This window comes from Baudoinia panamericana (assembly GCF_000338955.1).
Source record: "Baudoinia panamericana UAMH 10762 unplaced genomic scaffold BAUCOscaffold_7, whole genome shotgun sequence".
NCBI lineage: Eukaryota > Fungi > Ascomycota > Dothideomycetes > Mycosphaerellales > Teratosphaeriaceae > Baudoinia > Baudoinia panamericana.
The window spans coordinates 657574-682248 of NW_006911263.1; the positions used below are offsets into that span (position 1 = coordinate 657574).

At 53.6% G+C, this 24675-nt stretch overlaps 12 protein-coding genes across 12 annotated transcripts; 6 read left to right on the forward strand and 6 right to left on the reverse strand.

Annotated features, from left to right (window-relative positions):
* Positions 1-195: 195 nt before the first annotated feature.
* Positions 196-1469, reverse strand: BAUCODRAFT_56219 (uncharacterized protein; the record flags this gene model as incomplete). Its single annotated transcript, XM_007678728.1, has 2 exons — positions 196-1390; positions 1444-1469. Coding segments are annotated over 2 exons (1221 nt in total), but the record flags the coding sequence as incomplete, so codon positions are not given.
* A 1701-nt stretch (positions 1470-3170) lies between these two features.
* BAUCODRAFT_71477 (uncharacterized protein) lies at positions 3171-3712 on the reverse strand (the record flags this gene model as incomplete). The annotated part of the gene is made up of 3 exons (XM_007678788.1): positions 3171-3272; positions 3324-3624; positions 3678-3712. 3 exons carry the CDS (start codon positions 3710-3712, stop codon positions 3171-3173), a joined length of 438 nt encoding a protein of 145 aa, XP_007676978.1.
* Positions 3713-3785: 73 nt separating this feature from the next.
* BAUCODRAFT_123113 (uncharacterized protein) lies at positions 3786-3953 on the reverse strand (the record flags this gene model as incomplete). Its single annotated transcript, XM_007678988.1, has 1 exon — positions 3786-3953. One exon carries the CDS (start codon positions 3951-3953, stop codon positions 3786-3788), a length of 168 nt encoding a protein of 55 aa, XP_007677178.1.
* A 1-nt stretch (position 3954) lies between these two features.
* On the reverse strand, positions 3955-6155 carry BAUCODRAFT_505599 (uncharacterized protein). Its single transcript, XM_007678989.1, has 2 exons — positions 5661-6155; positions 3955-5600 (listed from the first exon to the last, which is right to left on the reverse strand). The coding sequence occupies exons 1-2, from the start codon at positions 5772-5774 to the stop codon at positions 4368-4370; spliced, it is 1347 nt and encodes a 448-aa protein (XP_007677179.1). The 5' UTR covers positions 5775-6155; the 3' UTR covers positions 3955-4367.
* A 429-nt stretch (positions 6156-6584) lies between these two features.
* On the forward strand, positions 6585-7757 carry BAUCODRAFT_71197 (uncharacterized protein; the record flags this gene model as incomplete). The annotated part of the gene is made up of 1 exon (XM_007678768.1): positions 6585-7757. One exon carries the CDS (start codon positions 6585-6587, stop codon positions 7755-7757), a length of 1173 nt encoding a protein of 390 aa, XP_007676958.1.
* Positions 7758-7778: 21 nt separating this feature from the next.
* Positions 7779-10340, forward strand: BAUCODRAFT_34594 (uncharacterized protein). Its single transcript, XM_007678619.1, has one exon. The coding sequence runs from the start codon at positions 8162-8164 to the stop codon at positions 9911-9913; it is 1752 nt and encodes a 583-aa protein (XP_007676809.1). The 5' UTR covers positions 7779-8161; the 3' UTR covers positions 9914-10340.
* A 954-nt stretch (positions 10341-11294) lies between these two features.
* On the forward strand, positions 11295-13580 carry BAUCODRAFT_505383 (uncharacterized protein). The gene is made up of 4 exons (XM_007678990.1): positions 11295-11605; positions 11713-12044; positions 12096-13122; positions 13182-13580. The coding sequence occupies exons 1-4, from the start codon at positions 11536-11538 to the stop codon at positions 13322-13324; spliced, it is 1572 nt and encodes a 523-aa protein (XP_007677180.1). The 5' UTR covers positions 11295-11535; the 3' UTR covers positions 13325-13580.
* Positions 13581-13758: 178 nt separating this feature from the next.
* BAUCODRAFT_58819 (uncharacterized protein) lies at positions 13759-14373 on the reverse strand (the record flags this gene model as incomplete). Its single annotated transcript, XM_007678733.1, has 3 exons — positions 13759-13932; positions 13989-14171; positions 14227-14373. Coding segments are annotated over 3 exons (504 nt in total), but the record flags the coding sequence as incomplete, so codon positions are not given.
* Positions 14374-14625: 252 nt separating this feature from the next.
* On the forward strand, positions 14626-16616 carry BAUCODRAFT_109446 (uncharacterized protein; the record flags this gene model as incomplete). The annotated part of the gene is made up of 2 exons (XM_007678991.1): positions 14626-14971; positions 15045-16616. Exons 1-2 carry the CDS (start codon positions 14642-14644, stop codon positions 16614-16616), a joined length of 1902 nt encoding a protein of 633 aa, XP_007677181.1. The 5' UTR covers positions 14626-14641.
* A 19-nt stretch (positions 16617-16635) lies between these two features.
* Positions 16636-18654, reverse strand: BAUCODRAFT_123119 (uncharacterized protein; the record flags this gene model as incomplete). The annotated part of the gene is made up of 2 exons (XM_007678992.1): positions 16636-18550; positions 18605-18654. 2 exons carry the CDS (start codon positions 18652-18654, stop codon positions 16636-16638), a joined length of 1965 nt encoding a protein of 654 aa, XP_007677182.1.
* A 206-nt stretch (positions 18655-18860) lies between these two features.
* BAUCODRAFT_34599 (uncharacterized protein) lies at positions 18861-20659 on the forward strand. The gene is made up of 3 exons (XM_007678620.1): positions 18861-19320; positions 19378-20155; positions 20212-20659. Exons 1-3 carry the CDS (start codon positions 19308-19310, stop codon positions 20375-20377), a joined length of 957 nt encoding a protein of 318 aa, XP_007676810.1. The 5' UTR covers positions 18861-19307; the 3' UTR covers positions 20378-20659.
* Positions 20660-22305: 1646 nt separating this feature from the next.
* Positions 22306-23988, forward strand: BAUCODRAFT_44094 (uncharacterized protein; the record flags this gene model as incomplete). The annotated part of the gene is made up of 1 exon (XM_007678702.1): positions 22306-23988. A coding segment is annotated over one exon (1683 nt), but the record flags the coding sequence as incomplete, so codon positions are not given.
* Between the last annotated feature and the right edge of the window lie 687 nt (positions 23989-24675).

The following is a 24675-nucleotide window of genomic DNA, read 5'->3' on the forward strand; positions in this document are numbered from 1 at the left end:
GCGTTCAGGTGGCTTGTTGCCCTTGACCGTCTCTTTCAAGCGACTGGTCGGACCAGCTTCAGCACGGCGCATGTATCTGTTATTCGACAGTTGCGGCCCGGCATGCCAAATGCCCTCTTGTCGTGGGTTCTGCGACAGCAAAGTGAAAGCTGCTTGTCGAATGCTAGGATTGCGACACCGGGAGATTGCCATCCAGAGTGGGTCGGTAACCCATAAAGAAAACGAGAGGTAGGGCGTGCCGGTTGAGCCGCCATTCAATGTTGGCAGCGGTGGACATGAAAAAGTTGCAAGTACTTCTCGCGACAAGTCTACAATGGCTTTGAACTCCGCCTCGTACGGGTCGTAGGCTACTGGACCAGCCGATTGATCGACCGAGGCCAGCATCGTACCAACCAAATGATTCGCTTTCAGCACCATGGCGCGTTTGAAGTCCATGTTAGTCATCCAATGCTTGTTGTCAGCAAGGTACGACGTGAAGGCAGCCTCCCACTGCTGAAACCATGGCGAGTAGCGCATGTATTTTTCCGCCATTATTAGAGAGATCTGGTCTTTCGGACTGATCGGCTGGAAGCCCTGCATAAATCGCATAATGCTGTTGAGTGCCAGGTGCAGTGCGTTATGTGCATGATCCAGGCTGAAAACGAACTCTATGGGTGGCAGGGGTGACACTCGATCTAGAGCGTCGACCTCGGGCCGCTTGCCTTTGTCCAGCAATGCCGTTGCTTGCACTTCCAGACGTTCAACCAGGGGCCGCATCTGTTCGATATCGTCCAGCTCGGAACCTGATATCGCTAACGCTTCTGGGCGAGCAGTCGCTTGTAGGAGCCGTCTTCCTTGCAATGCATGGTTGACTGCGCTGTCGCATCGCCCTTGCATCGCTTCAAAACATGTGAACAGTACGCACGTTATGAGGGCAAGGCGGGTGTCAGAGACTGTCATGTACCCGGCTGCGCGCCTACCTCCCGTCAACTGCGAAATCGCCTTATTACACTGGTCCAGCGCAAATGCCAATGCTTGCGCTTTCCGCTTCTCCTCTGCGAATGCTCTTTGCATGATCGCTTCGTGCAATGCGCCAATGGCAGTGACGGCGTGCAGGATAGCTGGCTCATGGAATGAGTTCTGAATTACCATACGCTGCCAGAAGCTCGAGTCAAAGAATCCAGCCATCTGGGGCGCAGAGAAGTTGACGAAGAAGTTCAGACTGTGCCGTTCTCGCCAGTTGCGCCTCCACTTCATGTCCGGCCTGTAGGCGGTTAGGCTCAGTGACTCAGGCGTTGGGTGGTCCAAAGACGGGTGTTCATCTTTCTGCGGACGGAAGTTGATGTTCCAGTCATCTGACATGACTCGCTTGCATTGTGGATTCCGAGGGTCGCACGGTATATTCTTTACACTAGATGGACCGGTTAGGGACAGCCTCGGAACTGCTCGAGGCACATTACGCACAGGCATGGTATGCAACCCGTCTGCATCAACCTTTTGCGTCCCGTCTTCGGCTGGGGCGGAGCATGTTCGGCTCTCACCATACGCAGTGCTGTATCTGCCTCAAACCCGCGCAGTATCTCATTCAGCTCTTCATCGTTCGCTATCAGTCCTGCATCGATTATGTCATCTTCTGGCCAGCCATGGCTGAAGTCTTTGTCGAGATGCAGTAACGGATCGATCGCGGTCGCATTATCGAGACTTTCCGTCTCATATGCTTGTCGTATTCGCTTAGCCGGGCTTGCTATGGGCGAAGGGTTCCGGTCGGTGTCCACCACCGCAGTCCACATTTCCGGGAAAGGGTTCTCTTCTTGAGCAATCATTCTGGCGGATGTTATCATTGTTATCATGGTCGTTGAGTATCTGGATGTGAGAATCTCAAGAGTTGGCATGAGAGACAAGACATGGAAAGGGCTCTTCTGTTCTGTAAACGAAGGCTGGTGCAACCCACCTAGGTGAGCTACAAGTACCATGGAAAGCAGCCTACGGAGTTACTGCAACAGCCGCACAGAGCTGAACGCAGACGGGGGCAGCTTCACAAAGAGGATAACGCTGGTTGCCGGTGCCGATGTGACCTAGGTAAAGCTAGGATGCCCACCCGACATTCTATGTTGCGGATTACCGAGTATGTGATGACTCAAGGCATATCTCGATGAACGAAGCTGGTACTTGGCGAAGTGAGTCCTCGATATGGGAACTCGTATACAACAACGCCGCATGCCACGATCGTGGGAGTGGCCTGTGGTTCTTGGCGTAGAGCCAGGGGACGGTCATGAGTGGTCGGTACCGGAGCGTGTTTCGGGTGATCTCCGCTCTCTCACTCCAGAGGATGCGCTAATGCAGAGGAAGCGTTCCATAGGGCTGATGCAATGTAGTCCTGCCAATAGGAAAAATCCGCATTCAATGCTCGACCCGGTGATACCGAGGAACTACATGGAGTGACGTTGGTCGTATAATGCGAAAGTTATGGTTTGGCCTGATTATGCGGCGATGCTCATTTCGGAATGCCTACTATCCCAAGGATCGAAAGAATTGTACAATCTGCAGATCCATAGCGTCACAAGGACGACCCAACGCCGACGGACATAGCATATTCGCTTCTGCAACCGAAGACTTGTGTCGAATGATGTCGCCCGTGCTGCAGTCGTTCCCTCCTGATATCAAAGCTCCTTCGTGTCCATGACCCTCGCTGGTAGGCTCGACGGTCCCACGCAAATCTTACCTCAGCAATCCAGCCCTAAGGCACCACATGAGCGCGACACTTGTGAATATCTATGCTCCCTAACTAACACGGCAATGATCCAAGGCGAAGAAAAGGTTGACCGGCTTTCCAATGGCGTGTTGGTCCTGTTGAACGATGCGAATCCGTACACTACCGTCACAAATCGAAGGGAAACCTTCCGAATCGGGTCAGGTGGTGCGCTTTCTTTCGACTCAAGTAGAAGCTGTTGGCCATACGCATGCGCACGACTGCATGCCGCCGCCAGCGGCTTCGATTTGAGTCTTTCAGCGGTGATGTGGCTCTTCGTCACCTGTGGCCAGCATCAATGGCGATGGCGGTGAACATGACGCTTTGCCTCTGTTCACAAACGTATCGCTGTTCATAATGATCGCGCCATCGCTTTAAAAGATGGGGCCACTCAGACGAGGATGGCGTTGGCTTGAGGTGTAACTGTGACTAGATCCTCAAATCACTCCAGCTTGTCAAGATGCTCGAGCCGAGTGAGGACGACTTGTTTTGAAGTCTCCTGGATCTCACCCCCCAGGAACACCTCATCGAGGATGGCGTAGACCTAGTGCAAACGATCAGGACACAATTATGAGTTCTGTACCGGAAGAATTACCTTATAGAAGTTGAACACCAGGTCCAGCTCGCATACGTTGCCAAAGAATTGATCCAATACCTCAACGAAAAAGTGGATCGCTTCGAGATAAGCCAGCTCATTGTCATTCGCGTCGACACATGCACAGAAGAAGAGTCCAGCATAGCGCCTGTACACTATCTTGCTGCTGCCCCGGAACTCGACAAAGTTGCTTTGATGCTTCTGGTCACGTGGCGCGACTAGGCGGTGGATTTCGCCTTTGAGCTTGATTTTCTCGTCATCGTTGTACGGTGCGTACCACTTCGCCAAGCGAGTCTTGCCTCTGAATGAAATGGTCAGCGCAAGTCCAAAGCGCTATATGGTGGCAACGCTTACTGGCGGTTTTGAATTAGAATGAAGGAAAGAACCATGTTGCCGGATTGACGACAGCACAAATGCCGTGATGATACCAGCTCACGCTCGTAGGTCTCAATGCGTGAAAGTTCAATCACCTCGTGCGAACTCCAAGAAATTAGTGAGGAGACGGAGGAAGGAGCAGCATACATGTAGGCTGGTTAACGCTTCGGATGATATCCGGCGAGCTGGCTTGGCGACTGCAATGACAGTGAAAGTTGACATTTCCAAAGCTTCTTTTCCACACCACCTATCCATATATGTGATGGCTGGTCAAGGCACTGTCTCCTGCCCATATTTAATCTGAGAGGAGAGCATCCAGTCTGTTGCTCTGATCATGACTCACTCGTATCCGCTGTTGAAGAAGGCGTACATACATGGAACGTGAACATGGCTTCCTAAAAAGCCAGCGGCAAAAACCTTTGACACTTCGCTTTGCTGCAGCATATTTACTTTGTCCGCACCAATACAGCTGGACAAGGATCTGTTGATGTACCAAGCGCTTCGCGACGGATTATAGTGCCTTGGGGCAGACTCATCCAATAAGAGGATGCCGCCGTAGGTACGTGGTAGCTTCTTCATTGCTTGTGGATCTGATCGTCTAGCTCTACCCGACTCGAAGGTCTGTATGATTCGGACTTTTGTGAGACATCAAGCCATAGAGCTCCATACCTAGCAGTGGCGGGCCTCGAGCGGACTAGTCCCAACATGATCTGGAACCATCATCATGATTCGCCTTGGCCATTCGACAAGCGCCAATACACTAGGGTCCAACTTCAAGAGTAGCTCAACAACTGCACCTATACCAGCCCGACCCATATCGCCCATCCACCACATATCCTCCGCAAGCACGACCAGCAACAGCCAGTGCGAGTAGAGTGCAAGCGCTGCAGGGTGAAGGGTTGTTAGAAGCATGACGAAGCTTTTTGAGAGTCTGCCCGGCCAAGTGCAGAGAGAGCGGAAGAGGCTATTCAATCTGCCTGAGCAGATGTGCTCTGTAACTTCGATTAGGTTTGCAAGCGCTGCGAGGTAGTCTTCGGCGTACTCGTCATCTATGACTGCGTGGCAGGCGTCCCGTAATAAAGAAAACCGCTCGTGCTGACTACACTGTATCGCATCCAGAATGCTTCGCATGCCGCTCGTTATGCTAGAGGTGCAGGAGACTTCAGCCACCGGACCTGCTGTCGAGACTTCTGGAACCACTTCTGGAACCATGTCCCGCTTAATTAGCGGATCGATATCTTGCTTGGCTTCAACCATTGCAGTGTAGACCGTGCGCACGCCACGAAGCAAGTGAAGCCATGTCCAGGAGGTCGCACAGGCCAGTTCCACGCCGGCACTGCGGTATTGTCGGGCGAACGCAAATGCTAATACGGCTAGCAGCCTGCTATTTGCCACGTTGGCGTTGGCCTCCTTTGGGTGCAGTTTCTGCAGCGCTGCCGTGCCTTGGGAGACGAACACATTGCCGTGGGCTTTGGCAGCTTCGAGGTACTTCAGTGGACGTTCTTCATCGTCCCTAGCTGCGTAATACCTAGACATGGCGGCGAGTGCCAACATGCCATGGCGCACCGTTTCGGTACTATAGGCCAGGCTGGGAACGAAAATGTGCCACGCCCACGAAGACTCCTGCCGTACGCAGCTGCGCGTGAAAGTATGCAGGGTGTACTCGAAGTAGTACCGACTGAGCTCGGCATCATCGATCCCACCAAGATTGACTGGACTTGCTGCCAACGCAGCCCCGTTCTCGCAGTCGGGAGAGCTGGAGGAGCCGGGGCTTGTGCTGTGATTGGCATCTATCTTCCTTGTTGGAGCATCTACCGGGTCTGCAGTGCACAGACGCTTGCTATAGCGGCATTTGATCCCTCGCAATAAGCAATTTTTGCATGATGGCCGGGTTTCGTCACACTAGCCGAACCTACCATCAGCAATTGCCTTCGCACAACTACTGGCGTCGAGCGAACCCACTTTGACACGCCTTTGCTTGCATGTGTCGCAGCCTGTTCGAGATTTCTTGTGGGACTTTTTCAATCTGAGAGTGGCTCTCTGAATCTCCGGGGGAAAAAGACCATCGCTATCCATTGTGTTGGCTTAGGCTGGCGGTCACGGTTGAGCTTAAGTTGGAGTTTTCGTTTACGCATCCTGCGTTTACGATCACTCTACAACACAGCTTAATACCTGCTGCGCCAAGCGAAGGCAGGCATCTTGGTAAACACTGCCTCAGCCAGCCAAGACCGTGACGGAGAGCTTTGTAAACGAGAACGACGGCACGACTGCGGTGGATACGCTGCGCAGTAAGCGCCAAGCCCCCCACCCGGTCAACCCGGGGAGGGCTATAGTTGAGACCACTTGACTGTGCCTGTAGCTGCTGTGGTTTGGGATAGTCACACCGCGAACGCCGCGCGTTTGTGGTGGCTCTGCTATATCGCTCAGATACAGCCTACTCAGAACTCACAGTGTTTGTAATTGTGTCCTACCACGTGTCGTTCTCGAGGACGGCTGAGCAACAGGTACCCTCGGAACTCCCTACGGACGGACCTTGCCAGTCTTGAGTCAGCCCTCACATACACGGCTCGCTTTCGTTGTCGCTCTATACCCCGAAGCCTAGCCAACGAACATCACGGCATGTTTGGAAGGACAAAAGTGAGTTGTTCCCAGCGACCATCATGTGTGCTAGCGCTGGAGTACTAATGGCTTGGCCATTGACGGGTGTCGGCTGGGACATATGCTCCGAACATTGCCCCCTTCGTTCAGCACGCCGAATGCGACAATGGGCAGGGTCGCAGTTAAGCAGGAGCGTGTCCGCCGTATATAAGACTGCTCACGTCGCTGTCCTTTCATAGGATGAGCATTATCATCACACAGTTTTCCGTCTTCTTCGACTATCACGCAATGGCAGGCCTCCTTATTGCTCTCATCCTCATCGCGACTGGGGCTAAGTCTGCTCCCACGAGCAAGAGATCAACTCACATCTACGGGAACTGCCAGCAACTTGACATTCCGATAACCGCGTCCGCCCCGAGCGCAATCTACGATCTGCCGGTGGTGGATGACAACCTATCGGCGACTGCCTGGGCTGTACAGCAGGACACGTGGAGCACTCCCGACGGCTCTGCGGCTATCAAAGTCAACACCACGACAATGGGCACTTGGAACATCCATGCGCAGCTGTGCTATCCAACCGTCGCAAATAATAAGGTCGATGTGCTGCAAATCGCGACACATGGAGCATACTACGACTCGCGTTATTGGGACCCTGAGCTTGATCCGGAGAATCAATCTTATGTCGAAGCAGCTCTCAAGGCTGGATACTCCATCCTCACATACGATCGCCTGGGGGCGGGGCAATCGGACCATCCAGACGCTTACACCATTGTGCAAGCACCTCTCGAGCTCGAAATCCTCAGACAGCTCACCGTCATGGCGCGAAACGGGACTTTGTCAGCCTTCTGTCAGCACCGGGTCCCTGACAAGGTAGTGCACGTTGGACACAGCTTTGGCTCGGTCATGACCTCTGCATTCATTGGCACGTATCCTGAATTGAGCGACGGCGCGGTCATCACCGGATACGTACTCAACAAGTACTTTGGCAGCATTGGTTGGACCAGTTGGGACGTGCAGTTTGCTAACGAGTCCGACATTCCGTTCAGTCGGCCCAGTGGCTACGTGGTGGATTCGAAGTCCGGCATACAGAATGTCTTCTTCGGAGGCAATTTGACGACTGCTTTCACGCGGCAGCAATTCGATTACGGCAATTCGATCAAGCAACCAGTGCCCATAGGCGAGTTGGCGTCTTCGTACCAGCTTGTATATGTCACCGGTCCTCGTTTTGAAGGCCCTATCCAGTACTTCCTACCGGAATTCGACTTCTTCATCTGCGGCGGAGACTGCAAAGGGGTGTCCAATCTCACACTGCTCCATGGAATCTATCCGAATGCCTCTACCATCGAAGTCGCCATTCAGCCGAACACCGGACACGGGCTGACACTGCACAACAATGCCACTGCAGGCTATGAGGTGTCTTTCGACTTCCTTAACAGACATGGCCTTGGTACTGGAGCTTGATCCGTATCCCCACTCGGTGTAGGAGTCGAGAGGTGCGATGACGGGACGCTGGTGGATTCTAGCCAGCATAATGCGACTAGGATGATATATGTATTTGTGGATTTGTTGCACTTCATGCTGGACTTGGTTGATAGCGCTGTAATAAAGATAGAATGTTGTCGACGTTAGTTCAGGAATTTAGGCGCAATTCTTCCACATTCCTGTGACTGTTGTGACAACTGATCTTCCCAACCCTAGCTAACTGTTTGGCGTCAGCGAAAATTGTTGCTTAGCGTTCTTCCGTACTGGAAACACTACAAGCCAGTTGAGCGTTGCACGTCCACAATGGCAGATCTCTTGCGAACAGCGCCATAAGACGTCCGCTGCACGGCTGCAGATCCAATTGGAATTGCAGACGAACGCATATGGAAGCTCCACTTCGAGTAGAAGAGAGTGTCAGATTATCCGAAAGCCCAAGGCGGTCACCTCAGATCACGCAGGCCGTGCGTAGTCCTGCAATAAGCGTGCACCCGGAAATGCAAGGCATTGATTCGAGCCACAACCGAACAGACCCGGGACTGAGGACCACGGACTTCTTCGATGACACATCCGACGAAGAGACCACGAGTAACGCCAGATCAGCCGGAGGTGGACCCAATGTGCGAAGTGCCGAAGCCATCGAGCCAAGAAGCTCTGCAATGAAGAAGCGCCAACGGATCTCGACCGGCTCAGACCTTGTTTCACAATGCGAGCCCAAGCATGTCAGCCTGCCGCCTGAAGGAAGATATCATCCGCTGGCAGCCAGTCATGGCCACGAAGAGCAGGCCGAATTGCCGGATACTCCAAGTACATCCTTCAACGGCTCGGTGGATGAACTCTTACCCATCCCAAGTAACGACCAGATCAGCCCACCGCAGTTTCCTCGCCAAGCTCGCGTTGCGAGTGGACGCACGCCACGAAGTTCAGCGCTAATCGAGCAGTGCCAGGGAGACCCATTGGCGCCGTCACCCAGCAAGGTCGAACAGATCTTGGGCGCTCATGCGATTGCGCACGAGATCACCCTGAATGCGCTGATGCGCGAGGAGAAGCTCAACGCGAGTGTGGAAGGCTTCGCGCCACTGAAGTTGACGAACCGTGCTTCGTTGCTGCCTGCGTCCCTGCGCCTTCATGACCCTCGAAGTCCGCGTACTCAAACGTTTGCCACTCCACAGTCAGCCGCCAGTAGCAGTAAGAGAGTCCAGGTTGTGCCGCCTCCCATCGACACTTCAGGACCTCGAGGGTCACTGCCACAGGAGCTTGTGCGGACGCCGTATCCGTATTCCCCGGAGAGCGTGCACCGCAAGAATATTGGTCAAATGAGTCCGCCGTCTGCCGTTGTTAGCACGTTTGGCGCAAGCGAAAGTATACTCACACTCAGTATCCGGCGGAGAAACCAAAACAGTCTCCCCCGAGTCGCAACACTTGTCATATCAGGCTCAAACGACTTTAGCACCCTTTCATCGAGAAGTACATGGCAGAAAGATAAGCATTTCCGAACAATTGAGTACGACGATGCAGAGTTCTTCCGACAGCTACAGAGCGCTTACCGACAGCTTAGCGGGCCCCTGCGAGTATTCAGCGCCAGGAGTTTGACGCGAATCGCAGTCAGCGGACCCGCGTCAAGAGCCGCAGATGCCGGATACGGGTGGCTACATCAGCCTCGCTCTCCACGGACGCTTGCTTACCGAGGGTTGAGCGACACATTCAGCGAAGAGAAGATACTGCAGCACTACCGCAAACCGGCGCTGGGAAGGGCACGGTACGCCTTCGTGCACTGGGCTCATCGCATCGCTGCTGCGCCGCCAATGCCTGTACCAGGCGGGAGTGCGAAAATCGCACTGGAGACGGAAAGGGATCTGGTGCACCGTGCTTGGCAGCCAGAAGGCTTGGAGTTCGTGGTCAGCTGGTCAATAGCACGTGTCTTCGCTGCTCTACTGCTCGTCCTCATGGCTAGTATAACGGCAGCGGTACTATGGGTGTTCCTAGGGCGGGTGACTACTCCTGGAGCTACACCGCATGGTGGCTTCAGGGATGCCGGCGACCGGGTGGTATCTGGCGTGCTGTTAGGGATCTGCCTGCTGCTTCTTGGACTCAGCGGTATCGCTGGCTGGTTAGGAGTTAGTTGGCTTGTCTCGTGAATATCTGGAAGACCCGGCGGGTTCATGTAGTTGCGTCGCGTCCGCACAACGCTTCCAAGAGCCAGCAATCCTATCATGTCATGCCACAGTGACGCTATCACCTTAGCGCCTCGACGTCGATGTTAAGTCGAGCCCTTCCGGTATATCCCTAAAATCGGAGGGGACCACTTCGGAGAGTCAGTGTCAGCAGAATTTGCCGTGTGGCTTCCTTACTTCCATGGAGCGGGTCTGTGCCCACGTGGTTGCGACAAGTGGCGCTCCCTATAGCATCCTGTCGGTATCAGAAATTGATACATCCCATGCTCACCTCACGCGGAAGAGCATCCTCAGAAGGCATGATATCCTATGGTCACTCTGTGCAGTCGGGAAGGAATGACAACCTGCAAATTTCATGGCCCACTTTAGTTATCGCACTGCTTCCGAGCCACTTCCCCGAAAGAGAATGCCGAGCGGTTCATGGTCCGTATTGTTTGGGCATGCTCGTGTGACTAGACATTGATCGGAATAGCGCACGATTTTCCGCGAGGTCCGGTAGACCGGTCGTTGCTAAGGTGGGGCATCTATCCCACGATGCAAATGCAGCCAGAGCCTTGGACTGCGAAGCTTGGTGAGTTTACCTCTTATCGGGCTTCCTACTGCCAAGACCTCATCCTGCCGTTTCGATATGACACAATCCCACGCGACAGTTCGATGCAGCACTGTGAGCGGTGATCGATAGATCCCCAAGCGATGCCCAGTCTCCGGAGTTGCTATTTGAATTGTCTCTAGCTCATCGTTATCTTTGAGGCTTTCATGTTCCAATCGTTAATGACATTCCCTTTGATTCGCAGAGATAAGGAGCCCACAAGCGACCTATCACAGCCAGTCATGGATAAGACAAGCTTTCCTTTACCGCATAGCTCCCGCTTTCCAATCGAATAGCAAGACAGTAACCGACTTCGGCGCTCTCCACGCCTACCACTTCATGCTAAACGACGGATTGTCTGAGGGCGTCTTTCGTCACTGGCGTCGATGAGGATCTTGCAGCGCAGATCATCCTGCGAGGAAGGGCAAAAGTCGACGCGGGTTGAGGCGATGAAGGTTTCGAAACAGTATTTCCAGAGGCAGAATTGGTATCGACCATGAAGCGGTATCGCCATTAGACCCTTCTTGAGGGCGCGCGGCGACCTACGGCAGCTAACAAGAACCGTGGGGTCCTTATTTTCGTTTCAACCATGCGCCTCAGTGACGTTTTACGCAATGGAAAAGCAGCGTTGAAATCCAGCTCCGTCCCGGCTGTTCTACGCTGAGAAAGCCAAGAGATACTCTCCTCCCGCAATCTACTTCCAAGACACTAGATGAGGTACGCTACTAGTTGGCGTGTGGATCGCATTGACGTCGAATCCACGTTTCCGCATATGAGAACCCCTGCCATCTCTCTTCATGCTTTCTTTCCGTCTAGACTTTGACTTCCTTTGACCCTTTCTGACGGCGTCTACTTGGACTTCACCTACCTTCGACTGAGGGCTTGGTCGACTTTCCCTGCCTACCACTGTACAACACTCGCATCGAAGCACGTAGAGGTATCTGTCCAAGTCTCGGCCTTGTTAGACTCGTGCACTGCAGGGAAGGTCAACATCACGATGTCGTACTCTTGGGTGGGGTCTCCGACGACCTTCAACGGGACTAATCCTCGCTATGGCGGCGATGCAAGTACGCTCTCCCAGTCCTTGGCGCCGTAGCATCGCTACAACGAGTGCGCACGTGACAGTTGCCTCATTGCAGCCATAGTATGAAATGCTAACATCATTCCGCGACAGACGCAGAGAACTTGAACCAGTGGTACCAATCTGGAGACCAAGCATATATCATCGTAGCATCCGCCATGGTCTTGATCATGGTACCGGGACTGGGCTTCTTATACTCGGGTCTTGCACGAAGAAAGTCTGCACTGAGCATGATCTGGGCTTGTATGGCCTCTTGCTCAATCATCACGTTCCAGTGGTATTTCTGGGGCTACTCGTTGGCGTTCAGCAACTACGCTACCAATGGCTTCATTGGTGACTTGCAGAAGTTCGGTCTGAGAGGCACACTCGCCACACCTTCTCCCGGCAGCCCGCTTATTCCGGACTTACTCTATGCTTTCTATCAGGTACGCCAAGCCAACCTGCATCGTATGGACGAGTTATTGACGAACAGATAGATGCAATTCTGCGCCGTTACCGCCGCAATCGTCGTTGGTGCTGTTGCTGAGCGAGGCCGCCTCATTCCCATGATGGTCTTCATCTTCTTCTGGGCTACGATCGTCTACTGCCCAATTGCATGCTGGGCTTGGAATGTCAACGGCTGGGCATACTCGTGGGGTGTGCTGGACTACGCTGGTGGAGGGCCCGTCGAGATTGGCTCCGGAATGTCCGCACTCGCATACTCTTGGGTTCTCGGACGGAGGCAGGAGAAGATGATGTTGAACTTCCGACCTCATAACGTCTCCCTGATCACTTTGGGCACGATACTGCTGTGGTTTGGCTGGCTGGGATTTAACGGCGGCTCAGCGTTTGGTGCGAATCTTCGTGCGACCATGGCTTGCTGGAATTCCAACATCACATGCGCATTCGGGGCGATCACGTGGGTTCTTCTCGACTGGAGGCTTGCAAGGAAGTGGTCAATGGTCGGTTGGTGTTCAGGTGCTATTTCTGGTTTGGTCGCTGCCACTCCGGCCTCTGGTTTCATCACCCCATGGGGATCCGTTGTTCTCGGTATCGTTACCGGAGTAGTGTGCAATTTTGCTACGAAGATCAAGTACTGGATTAAGATTGATGACGCCATGGACGTGTTCGCCGAGCACGGTGTGGCAGGCATGGTTGGGCTCTTCTTCAACGGCATCTTCGCCGCCAACTACATTATCGGGCTGGACGGCGTCAACACCGGTCTTTTCCCGGGCGGTTGGATTCAGCATAATTGGATCCAGCTGGGTCAGCAAGTCGCGTACATTGTAACAGTAACCGTATATGCGTTCGTCGTGAGCGCTATCCTTGCGTATGCGATCAACTGGATACCCGGCCTACATCTCCGAGCGTCGGAAGAGGCTGAGCTACTGGGTATGGACGATGACCAGCTCGGTGAATTCGCGTACGATTATGTTGAGGTCCGTCGTGACTATCTGGCGTGGACGCCCGCGAAGGGGGAGCCGGAGCAGAAAGAACCGCAGATTCCGCAGGGCGATCGTCATGGTAAGCCACAGTTCGGATGCGAATGTTTCAAGGGGATGCTAATCTGACATTCGCTACAGGCATCCACCAGCACAGCGAGATGCTCGAGGGCAAGGAGCCGAGCGAAGGCTCTCCTGATCATCATCACCCAGTCGCTCAAGGTGACCGACACGCCATGGCGTACGAGAAGACTGAGCGCGAGAAGGCTGCGGAAGGTCTTTGATCGTAACAGGACATCTAAGTTGATCGCTATGCAATGCGGTTTGTGCACGTAATGGGTAGCGGCGCTCAATCACTCTCGCGGTGCATGAGCGGTACCGAGTCCACTTCTCGCAGGGAACCTCACATGCCAACAGCGTCATACTGCGAACAAGCCGGCTCTATAAGGAGCTGTACCATAACGCTCCGTTCTGGAACGCGCATTGTAGTAGAGCTTGCATTGTATTATTCTACGTTTAGGACTTTCAGCAGATGATAGCTGACATTGCTCATCGAATATCAAGGCTGAACTTCAGCAGCGTCGTCCGTCACATCGTAGTGCTTGCTATGAATGTCCTCAATCCGCAACTGGGCCGCTTGTCGCTGCATGAGGTCTTCGTTCATTAGACCGTGGCCTTGCTGGGCTGACAGCGCTTGAGAGCCCATGTCATCATGCGAAAACTCGGGAGGATAGGTGGGCTTGTAAGGTATGCCTGGCTTGAGATAGAGCACTAGCCTGAATGCGGTGTTGCCATTCAGATAGTATCGGTGCAGACGCTTGGTCCGCAAAAAACCCAGGTTTTCATAGATGCGCAGGGACGGTATATTGTCGACTTCGGTTTCCAAAGCAATCTGATGGTCTTCAGCGAGGCGCCAACCTGGGAGCGTAAGACAACCTCAGCACATACCTCATCCGCGTCCTTTTCGATCATTTTGTCGACAGCCATCCGAACGAGCCTGGTAGCTATACCACGACCTCGATTTTCCGCCCGCGTGGCAAGCATGGCGATGTAGCCACGCATTGGACCACCGCGGTGCGGCTCCAGCTTACATACAATGACGCCGACAAGCTCGTTATCTGGCGTGAGGGCCTACAATAAATTAGCAAGACTTCGGGGGGTGGATATGTTTTCTTTGCTAGTTCACCATAAAGCATAAGTCTCCCCACTGATAGAGGAAGTATCGGTAGACGTATATGCTGTAGGGCTCGGAGAGATCGTTTGAGATCAGCTTCCTAATTGCGGGAAGGTACAAAGACTCCTTCTCGCTGCCGTAGGCGACGTAGTGCAGGTCAACATCGCCGGTCGCACCGTGTTGCTCGGTCTGGCTCGCATCGTTGGCGGCATGTTTGCTATTGCCACTCATCGACGGACAGTCTTGACATTTGTGCTATACCGAAGGGGTTTATGGGTCAGCTGCGTCTATACTCACGTATCTGCTCGCGATTGAATGTCGGATATGAGGCTTCGATAAACGCACGGGCCAAGTGCACCGTTTGCGCCACCGGACTTCAACATATGTCAGACTCTGCCTTTCTTGCATTAGCAGTATTCGGGCAACCATGCCTGACTTACGGCACCGCATATTCGGCCTCGGCGCGCCGGACGACACCTCACGCACTGACAACCCTGCACCAAAGTCCCGCGCTGATAAAACGGGCCATAACCACGAGAAGCTGAGCAAACGACTAGAGTCCCACGGCACGAAACGACGCAATGCGTGGATGTTTACGATGGGCGGCGTGCTTGGCCTTCTAGTCGCAGGCTTCTTCGCAGGTAGCAGTGGAAGCTTAGAGAGGCTTGCGGAAGTGGTTGGCCTCAACGACGTCCATCTGGATTCCCTTGTCGATGTGCTGCCCGCAGGACTTATCAGGGACGCGCGAGACCTTCAGGTAAGTCACACGAAACAGGGATACCCACAAGCACTTTCGATGCTGATATTGACCGAGGTCTTGTGGCGTGTAGTCTCGTGAGAAGGATGCAGTGGATTACGACAGCTTTGCCATTGGTTTGCAGGCGCGTTCTGAGGGCATCTCTGCTAGGCATTCCGTCGTCATGGTACCCGGAGTGATATCGACATCTTTGGAGAGTTGGGGAACGGGAGATCACAGTCGACCCTACTTCCGAAAGCGACTTTGGGGCTCCTGGACTATGATGAGAGCACTGGTGCTTGACAAGGCAAGCTGGAAGAAGCATATCATGCTGGACCCGCTTACAGGGATGGACCCATCTGGCATCAAGCTACGTGCTGCCCAGGGATTTGATGCTGCCGACTTCTTCATCACGGGGTACTGGATCTGGAACAAGATTCTCGAGAATCTAGCAACGATCGGCTACGATCCGACTAACGCTTTCACGGCCGCCTATGATTGGCGGCTAAGCTATGCGAACTATGAGAAGCGAGATCAGTACTTCACCCGCCTTAAGAACCATATCGAGGTGGCAAAGAAGGTCTCAGGGTTGAAGGTAGTCCTGCTGACGCACTCAATGGGTGGGCAAGTGCTCTACTACTTCATGCACTGGGTAGAAGCTGAAGGCTACGGTAACGGCGGGCCCGCCTGGGTTGAAGATCATCTCGAGTCATGGATCAACATATCAGGTTGTATGCTCGGGGCGCTAAAGGATCTTCCGGCCGTACTTAGCGGCGAGATGCGAGACACCGCGCAGTTGAACGCGTTCGCCGTGTATGGGCTCGAGAAGTTCCTTTCGAGACAGGAGCGAGCAGAGATCTTCCGCCACATGCCTGGAATATCTAGCATGTTGCCTATCGGCGGAGAAGCTGTTTGGGGCGACCATCAGGCAGCGCCGGATGACCGACCCGGGCAGAACGTGACGTACGGCAAGTTTATCAGTTTCCGTGAGGCCAGATCGACAGTCGACAGTCCTGGTAACCTTACAGTCGCTCAGTCTTTGCCGTACCTATTCAATCATACCGAGCAATGGTATGCCGAAACGATCAAACAATCCTACAGCCACGGCGTTGCGCACACGCGCGATGAGGTGGAAGCGAATAACAACATACCTGGGAAGTGGAGCAATCCTCTGGAGACTCGTTTGCCCTTTGCACCTTCATTCAAAATTTATTGCTTCTATGGGATGGGCAAGCCTACCGAGCGGGCTTATTTTTACCGGGAAGGTGTGGACGAGGTCACCAACCAGAGCACAGTTTCCATCGATACCACTGTGACCAGCGCAGACGGACTAATTGACCATGGCGTGGTTATGGGAGAGGGCGACGGTACGGTCAACCTCCTCAGCACCGGCTATATGTGCAACAAGGGTTGGAAGATCAAGCGCTACAACCCTGCAAACATCTCGATCACCACTTACGAGATGCTACATGAGCCCGAACGCTTCCACCCACGAGGAGGCCCGAATACAGCGGATCATGTTGATATCCTCGGACGAGCATCGCTGAACGACTTGATACTGCGCATAGCTGGTGGCAAGGGGCATCTTATTGAGAACACGATCCACAGTAACATCCTTGAGTACGCGGACAAAGTCCGGATTTATGACGATCCCGACGAGTCATAGCATGCCTGGGAGGCATTCATTACAGCTTCGCCTGGGCTCTGTCGTCCTCCACGATAGCCGCCAACATACCCTCGGCGACATCCTCGTCATCTTCAGCCTCGGTGATCCAGGTAACGACCCCCGCTTTGTGCGAGCGGACTTCTATCTCCATCTTCATCTGTTTGATAACACATACTGGATCGTCCTTTCTTATTGCATCGCCAATATCTACCAACACCTCGACAAGCTTACCCGAGATTGGAAGAATGATGTGTGATGGGTCCGAGCGCGAACCTTGCCTGTGCTGAGAGACAGTAGAGCCGGCAGAGGCGGTAGTGCTGTGAGCCTCAAGGTGGTAGTTTGTTGGCTGTTGATCTGCGGAGGTGAAGATCGCATCAGCTGTAATGGCAAGAGGAAAGTCGTTGCGATGTATTCGGGTGAGGCGTAGATGATATGTTTGGGCCGCATCGGAGGATCTCGCATTGGCTAACGGGCGCAGGACAATCGACCAAGCGTCGTCTTTGCTCAGTAACGCCGATGAAGTCGAGATACTAGCTCCGACAGACGTGGTGGATTGCTGCGTCACAAGTCCGTGAGTTGGATCTGAGCGGTTTGATATTGCTCTAATGCTCTCAAGCAATTCGTAATGCTTCGTTTCGAGCCATTGGGTATCACAGCGACCGGATGCAAAGTCCGGATGCCCGACAATGGCTCTTAGCAAAGCAATGTTGGTGTTGATGCCAATTATAGAAGTATCCTCCAGCGCGCGCTGTGCTTTTCGTACAACATCCTGCCAAGTCCGCGCTGTAACGATCAGTTTCGCGATAACGCTATCGAAATCAGACGTGACAACGGCGGGAATGCCCTGGTGCAGCGCGGTATCTATCCTAATGCCGTTTCCGGATGGGAAGTGGAACGATAGGATCTTGCCAATGCTGAGCGAGTAGTTCTTCTCTGGGTCTTCAGCAGTTATGCGCATTTGAATTGAGTGCATATTCGGAGGTCGCAACGGATCTTGGGCAATCTCCAATCCGGCTTCAGCGAACGTCGCTCCCTGTGCGAGCAGCAGTTGCGCTTTCACAACGTCCAGACCGCATATCGATTCCGTGATGGTATGCTCTACCTGCAGTCTGGGGTTGATCTCAAGGAAGAAGAACTCCGCAGTCCCTGGATTCAATAGGAACTCGAAGGTTCCAAGCGATCCATAGCGGATCTTCTTCGCCATTGCAACGGCCGCACGGATGACCGGAGCCACGATGGCACGATCAATGACGGTACTTGGAGCGAGCTCAACGATCTTCTGGTATCGTCTCTGAATGCTGCACTCTCGCTCCCAGAGGTGCATCACATTACCTCTACCATCGCCAGCAATCTGGACCTCGACGTGCCGAAAGCCATTCACCGCGGCTTTCTCGGCGAAGACCTGCTTTGATGGTGACTCCTCGATAGCTCGGACTATCAGGCTCTGCAAGTCTTCCATCTGACGAATAAGTCTGATGCCACGACCGCCGCCGCCGTCGACAGCCTTAACCATAACCGGAAGACCTGCCTGCTCTGCGAAAGCTTTGACATCGCCCACTATACCCGTTGGGTCCGTCAGAGCAGGAAGGACCGGCACATTGCATTCCACTGCCAGTAGACGAGCGCGAAGCTTGTCGCCAGTCTTGGCCAAGTTGTCACTGCCGGGCCCGATGACCATCACATTGAGCTGTGCCATACGGCTGGCGAGGTCTGCAGATTCCGAAAGAAAGCCGTACCCAGGGTGTAAAGCGTCGATGTCATGCTGCTTCACTACAGCAATCAAGTCGTCGATGTTCATGTACGATGCAGGTGATTTCAACTGGATTGCATGCGAGGCGTTGTAGACATGGCCAATATCATTCTCAGTATAGACTGCGAAGGTCTCGATGCCCAGCTCGCGAGCTGACGAGAGGATCCGAACTGCAATCTCGCCTCTGTCGGTTCGTTAGCATTACGACTCCCATACTCTACGAATTCTTTAGGCTTGCCTGTTTGCAACAAGCAATCGTTTGATTATTCGAGGCTTGAAATGGGTCATTGTCACTTCCGAACTGTGCGTTTCGGACAATAATGTGTACGCAGGTTTGACTGTGCATTTGAATCATAATGGTTGTCGTGCTATCCCCTCGATCGTTGTAAATTCCGACGAGATGGAGCATGCAGCAAGCAGCCCGCCATTCGTGCCTCGGCAAAGCGAAGCCTTCCATCACGGAGAGCCCTGTCGCAACCTACCAGATTTGCAACCATCTCAGGACAAGAAGACCTATCCCAAGTAAGCATATTGGCTAACTGGGTGCATGGTGAATTGACCAGATTGGGCGTACACCACAGCGTACCCCTTAAGCCGGAGGGCCGGTAGCCAAGCCTAGACCAGGAAGTCCCGCAGCAAATAGCACCGCAGGCGCTGCTTTGGCAGGCCCGTACTCGCATACCATCCATCTGGCTGGGGAATGCTCTGCCAGTGCCTGTAGTTTGATGGCCTCAAGCGGATGATAAGACAAGACATTGCGTTTGTGAGAGGCCAACCGTTCGACGTCATCCGCCTAGCTTGCTGGCCGAACGCAACCCCGCCAATGGATGGTATCGCGAGTATATGATCAGAGCCTCTGCTTCTACTTGTTTCGCCCCTCTCGTTGTCTGCTCGGCCACACTCGTTCTACTGATATTGTCTCGTTACAGTAAGCTCCCGCGATGGGAAAGAAGCGTATGTGCTGACATTCCTTGGCCAAAATCAATGTAGTTCTTGACTCACATGCCGTAGGAGCTCTTTGCTGCATCTCAGTCGACATCGATGCCGTCGCTGGTTGGCTAGGTAGCTACCAAGGACAGGACAGCACGTCAGATATTTCGAGAGGCCTCTTCGCCGGTACGATCGGAGTACGTCGACTCCTGAAGCTCTTCGACAAATACAAGATCAAAACCACCTTTTTCATCCCCGGCCACAGTCTGGAGACCTTCCCAGAAGAATGCCGTATGATCGTCGATGCGGGCCATGAGATCGGTCTTCACGGCTACAGCCATGAGAATCCCATCGCCATGACGCTGGAACAACAAACAGCGATAATGGACAAGTGTTACCGATTGATCAAGGACTTCCAGGGTGGCAAGCCGCCGAGGGGTATTGTGGCCCCTTGGTGGGAGAGCAGCCAGGAGGGTGCGGAGCTCATGCTTCGGTATGGACTGGAGTATGATCATAGCTTCTCGCATCATGACTGTCAAGCCTATTGGCTCAGGACCGGAGATTCTTGGATACCCATCGATTACGCAAAGCATCCGGATCATTGGATGCAACCGTTGAAAGGTGGACAGATAACCGGACTCTGCGAAATACCTGCATCATGGTATCTTGACGATCTCCCCCCAATGATGTTCATCAAGAAGGCGCCAAACAGCCATGGATGGGTCAACCCGAGGGACGTCGAGGAGCTGTGGCTAAACCAGTTTGATTACTTTTACCGGGAAGAAGAAGAGTTCGTGTTTCCAGTCACCGTCCACCCGGACGTTTGCGGACATCCACAAGGCTTGTTCCTACTGGAGCGGTGAGTGGAGACTGCCACAGCCATAGCACACTAGTGGCTGACTTTAGTGCGCGCAGGATCATCGAGTATATCAATACCAAAGAAGGTGTTGAGTGGGTGACCATGGAGCAGATCTGCGATGACTTCAAATCCAAGAACCAGCCGCCGAAGGGCGCGCTGATGCCGGCGAAGGTTGGGGCCATTCTCGAGAACCCGCATCTACAGTTGGAGAAGAAGGAATAGCGATGTAGGCGTTAGGAGCACCAGCCTACCCCGGGATTATCTTATACTCGCGCAACAATTCTCAAGCTATGTGGCTGGACGGAAGGCTTAGCCTCATTGTTCGGCCTGCTCCAACTTTTGCCAGGTCTTAGATATCTGCACCGGTGGTTGGCCGCGTAGTCTGCCTTGAATCTGTGCGTTCGAGACCGAGTCAGGATGCCGGACGTGGAAGGTAGATAGAAACGGATGTTGAGCATACATGTCATATTCACCGTCGTTTCAAGCCCTTCTTTCGGCTTGTCAAGGCTGAGCTGGCTTACCATGAAGCTGCGCGAATGGACGTCGGACCAGCGATCGTAGTCTTCTGCCTTCATGCTCTCTAGTGTGGACGAATCGTGTACGCGAAACCCTACAGCGTGCAATTGAGCGCGACAGATGCTGATTGGGACCTCGGGTGCCAGCCGGAGAAGCGAACGGCCGATGGAACGCCGAAGGCTCACGTAAACTCAGCCCAAGTTACAGGAGCTGTCGGCCGAGTATGATGTTGGGAACGTACAAGTACACCTTGTAGATAGATTTGGCCGGAGTCATGTACGTCTGCTGGACATTGTCACGCACGGCATCGTGGAACGTGAGCTTGCGGAGTAGATTCTGCAAGGCTCAAGCCATTCTTTTGTAGTTTGGCGATGCATCCCCGGGTGAGGGAATGTCGAGCATTGCCTTAAGTCCACACTTCACGGGTGGTCTCGTACGGATTGGGAAGCGAGAACGAGGCATGATGACGACTGTGAATTTGGCAAGAGAACGATTGGGAGGTGCGGAAATTGGTGAGAGTGAAGACTGAGTTCACACAGCGGTTCGGAGAATGCATTTGAAGAGATGTGGTGAAGTACATATGTCGTGCGAATCACATGTCTCGCGTGGAGGTGCGCATTGATTCTCTTTACATAACGGAATGGCTTGAAGAATTTCGGGCTAATGTCACGACCGTCAAGCGCATAAGTGGGTTATCTTGGCAAGCTGTGGTCATTCCCTTGCGGTCTGCTCTAGCACTGCAAGTGTGGTCGACGACTCAGTGCCTTAGATGTTGATACATGCTTGGGAACTTGAGTGTCCGAAGCACGTCGACTGATGAAGAGCGAAGTGTGGCTGGCCCCTCCTTACTAGGATACGCACCGGGCCGAAGCGGCAGCCATCCGCATGGCGCTGACCTGGCTTCACATGCATGTGTCACGCGAGCATCCGCTCAACTTGTGACAAACGATCTGCCGCTCAACAACCTGGTAGGTAAAAGGGCGGTATATTGTGTTCCTCTACCCTACTGTTCTGCTCCGGCATGCCAGGCCAACGTGGCTGGAGCCGGGGAAAGGGCAGAGTGTGCCTGAGTGTGCTACTGCCTTGCCGGTAGCCGCCTGCCTCCCGCTCTGAGTAGTCAGGGGATATACTGAGCAACCTTGAGCGGTAGCAAAATATTCAGAATGATGTCCTCGAGGGTGCTGTCGCGCCTCCTACCGGTTGCGGAAGGCGATGTGTCCGTGTACGAAGGCATACGACGAGAGAATGACCTTGAGGCGCAAGACCAAACTCAGGTCACTGAACCTTTCCGAGACGATGATAGCGACCCAGATGATCTCCTGTATGATCAGGAACCTGTTAGAGACGTCTCTCGAAATGCACAGATCAAGCCTGAGATTGCGCCATCCACCAAAAGGCGGACGGAAGACGATGAGGATGTCCCGGAGTCACTGCTGCTCGAAGACAGAACCAAGGCTCTGGGCAGCAGGCCGGTGTCAGCACGCCCAGGTAGCACCTCGCAAGCGCGTGCTGATGCTCAATGGGAAGCAGCACAACGGCAACCGAATCTCCGAGCTCACCCTCACCCCAGGGGACAGAGAGACAAGCCGCCTAGGTCACGCTCAGCTGCAGTATCAGGGCATACCAGACAGACAGATCCACAGGCTGGTGCCACGTGGATGTACACCAACGCCAGTAATCTGGACGCTTTCCTACTCGAGGTATACAACTATTACGTTGGTCATGGCTTCTGGTCGATCCTTCTGTCCCGGGCTATCAGCCTTCTGACTGAGCTGTTCGTGTTCGCCTTCGCAATGTTCCTAACCACCTGCGTGGATTGGGGAAAACTGCCGTCCAGCAAGTCCAGCTCAGAGGTGCTCATCGTTAAATGCATGGCTAAAGCCTCGTGGATTAAGAACCTTGCGTTGTTCACGTTCGTAATGTATTGGTGTAGCCGCCTTGTCACGAATCTGGGAGGTGTGCGCCAACTGTCACGGATGCACAATTTCTACCACCATGTGCTAGGCATTAGCGATGGCGACATACAGACCGTATCCTGGATCCGCGTGGTCGATGGCTTGGTCAAGCTGCACAATGCCAACATTTCTACAGCTGACCCAAATCCGGCCGTTCGCAGGTACACCAAGTACAATAGGCCACAGCAACGCATGAATGCGGAGACTGTAGCAAACCGCCTAATGCGACAAGCCAACTACTACGTCGCACTTTACAATAAGGATATTCTGGACTTCACTTTACCAATCCCCTTCATGGGACAACGCCACTTCTATTCGAAGAGTCTCGAATGGTGCATTGACTTTTGTCTCACAAACTTCATCTTTGACGAGCAAGGGAGTATCAGACCGTTCTGTTTGGAGGTAAGGAACCGGAAGGCCTTGGTCGAGGCTCTACAAACGCGCTTACGCTTCGCCGCGCTGACGAGCGTGCTTGTCGCACCCGTCAACATTATCCGCTTTTGCATCATTTATTTCTTCAAGTACTACACGGAGTTCACGCGCAACCCATCAAAAGCAAGCACCAGGTCGTTCACGCCATTTGCGGAGTGGAAGATACGCGAGTTCAACGAGCTGGACCACCTTTTCCAACGCCGCTTGAGGCAGGCCTATCAACCGGCGAACAATTACTTGCGCCAATTTCCGAAAGACAAGGTCGACCAGCTCTGCCGCTTTGTATCGTTTCTGAGCGGAGCTATAGCTGCCGTTCTTGCGTTGGCAACGCTGCTTGACCCGGAACTGTTTCTGGGGTTCGAGGTGACACCTGGTCGCACTGCTGTGTTCTGGCTGACCGTCATGGTTGCAATCTTCACAGTCTCCCAAGGTTCATTGCCCGAAGAAGACGAAGTGTTTGACCCAGTCATGCATCTGAAAGCTGTGCTTTACTGCACGCATTACGTGCCGTCTCACTGGAAAGACCGGCTGCACACAACGGAAGTACGTTCGGAATTCTCAGCAATGTATCAGACGAAGGTCTTGATCTTTGTCGAGGAAATCTTGAGTCTCATCGTTGCCCCTTGGATCCTACTACGAAATGCAGGCAAGCGCAGCGAGCGCATCATTGACTTTTTCCGGGAGCATACAGTACACGTTGACGGCATTGGGTTTCAATGCAATTTTGCAGTCTTCGGCTTCAAGAAGGACGCAAATGCGGCCGACCCAACGACAGTACTAGATGAGCCAGATGGGCTGCGGGACGAATACTTTGGCCTCAAGGACGATAAGATGGCGGCCTCGGTGCAGAACTTCATGCACTACTATGACCATGGCCGCTATCGCCGAAACGGAAAGAAGCAAGGCTGGCAGCCTCCTCCAGCGTGGCCGCCAATGCTACCTCCTTCCGCTGCCGGTGAAGCGACCGCGGCACTAGCCGAACCACCAGTAGCAAGGCTCGGGCAGGAAAAGGTGAAGCGCTCAGATGTGTTGGAGAGCCAGACGCTTGGCATTCGTTCGCCGCGTCAGCTCGCGCAGGTCATCCATAATCGCAAAGTGCCGGCGCAACGTTTGACAGACAGGCGGCCTGCAGTTATCAATAGTCCGACCATGCATGCTGTGTCCGAAAGCGTGGTAATGCGGAACGATGCAGATCTGCAAGATGTCAACCTTCCGGAGAGGGAGATCACCGAGAGCGACGAGGATACAGGGAAAGAAGGCGACAAGGTTGCCAATGCAGGCGTTCTGGGCATGCTTCATCAGTTCGCCAAAGCGCAGGCTGACAAGAGCGCTGGTGTAACGATCTAGAGACTAGTCCAATGAGAGACGGTAACGTCTCAGGGTAGCCTTGAGAGGCGCCAACCTTTGTGCTCCATCCCCGCTCCCGGTCGCTGCTATCGAAGGGAATCCAATGAGTCACCTTGTCCGAGAGGACACCGGGGGAGACTGTGCCTCGCGCTGAGCTGCAGGAGACATGCGGAGAGGCAGTACTGGCAGAAAGGTAAAGGCAGCACGTTCGCACGGCATTCATTCTGAGAATAGCAGATGACCAACTGCAACTGGAACAGCGCGCAGAAT

Bases quoted from the DNA above. Each gene is read 5' to 3' on its own strand.
- BAUCODRAFT_505599 (XM_007678989.1), bottom strand. From the start codon at position 5,774: ATGGATAGCGATGGTCTTTTTCCCCCGGAGATTCAGAGAGCCACTCTC. The intron at 5,601-5,660 runs GTGGGTTCGCTC...AGGTTCGGCTAG, and splicing joins GCAAGCAAAGGCGTGTCAAA to TGTGACGAAACCCGGCCATC.
- BAUCODRAFT_34599 (XM_007678620.1), top strand. The intron at 20,156-20,211 runs GTGAGTGGAGAC...TAGTGCGCGCAG, and splicing joins GGCTTGTTCCTACTGGAGCG to GATCATCGAGTATATCAATA.
- BAUCODRAFT_34594 (XM_007678619.1), top strand. From the start codon at position 8,162: ATGGAAGCTCCACTTCGAGTAGAAGAGAGTGTCAGATTATCCGAAAGC.
- BAUCODRAFT_505383 (XM_007678990.1), top strand. From the start codon at position 11,536: ATGTCGTACTCTTGGGTGGGGTCTCCGACGACCTTCAACGGGACTAAT. The intron at 12,045-12,095 runs GTACGCCAAGCC...ACGAACAGATAG, and splicing joins TACTCTATGCTTTCTATCAG to ATGCAATTCTGCGCCGTTAC. The intron at 13,123-13,181 runs GTAAGCCACAGT...CATTCGCTACAG, and splicing joins TCCGCAGGGCGATCGTCATG to GCATCCACCAGCACAGCGAG.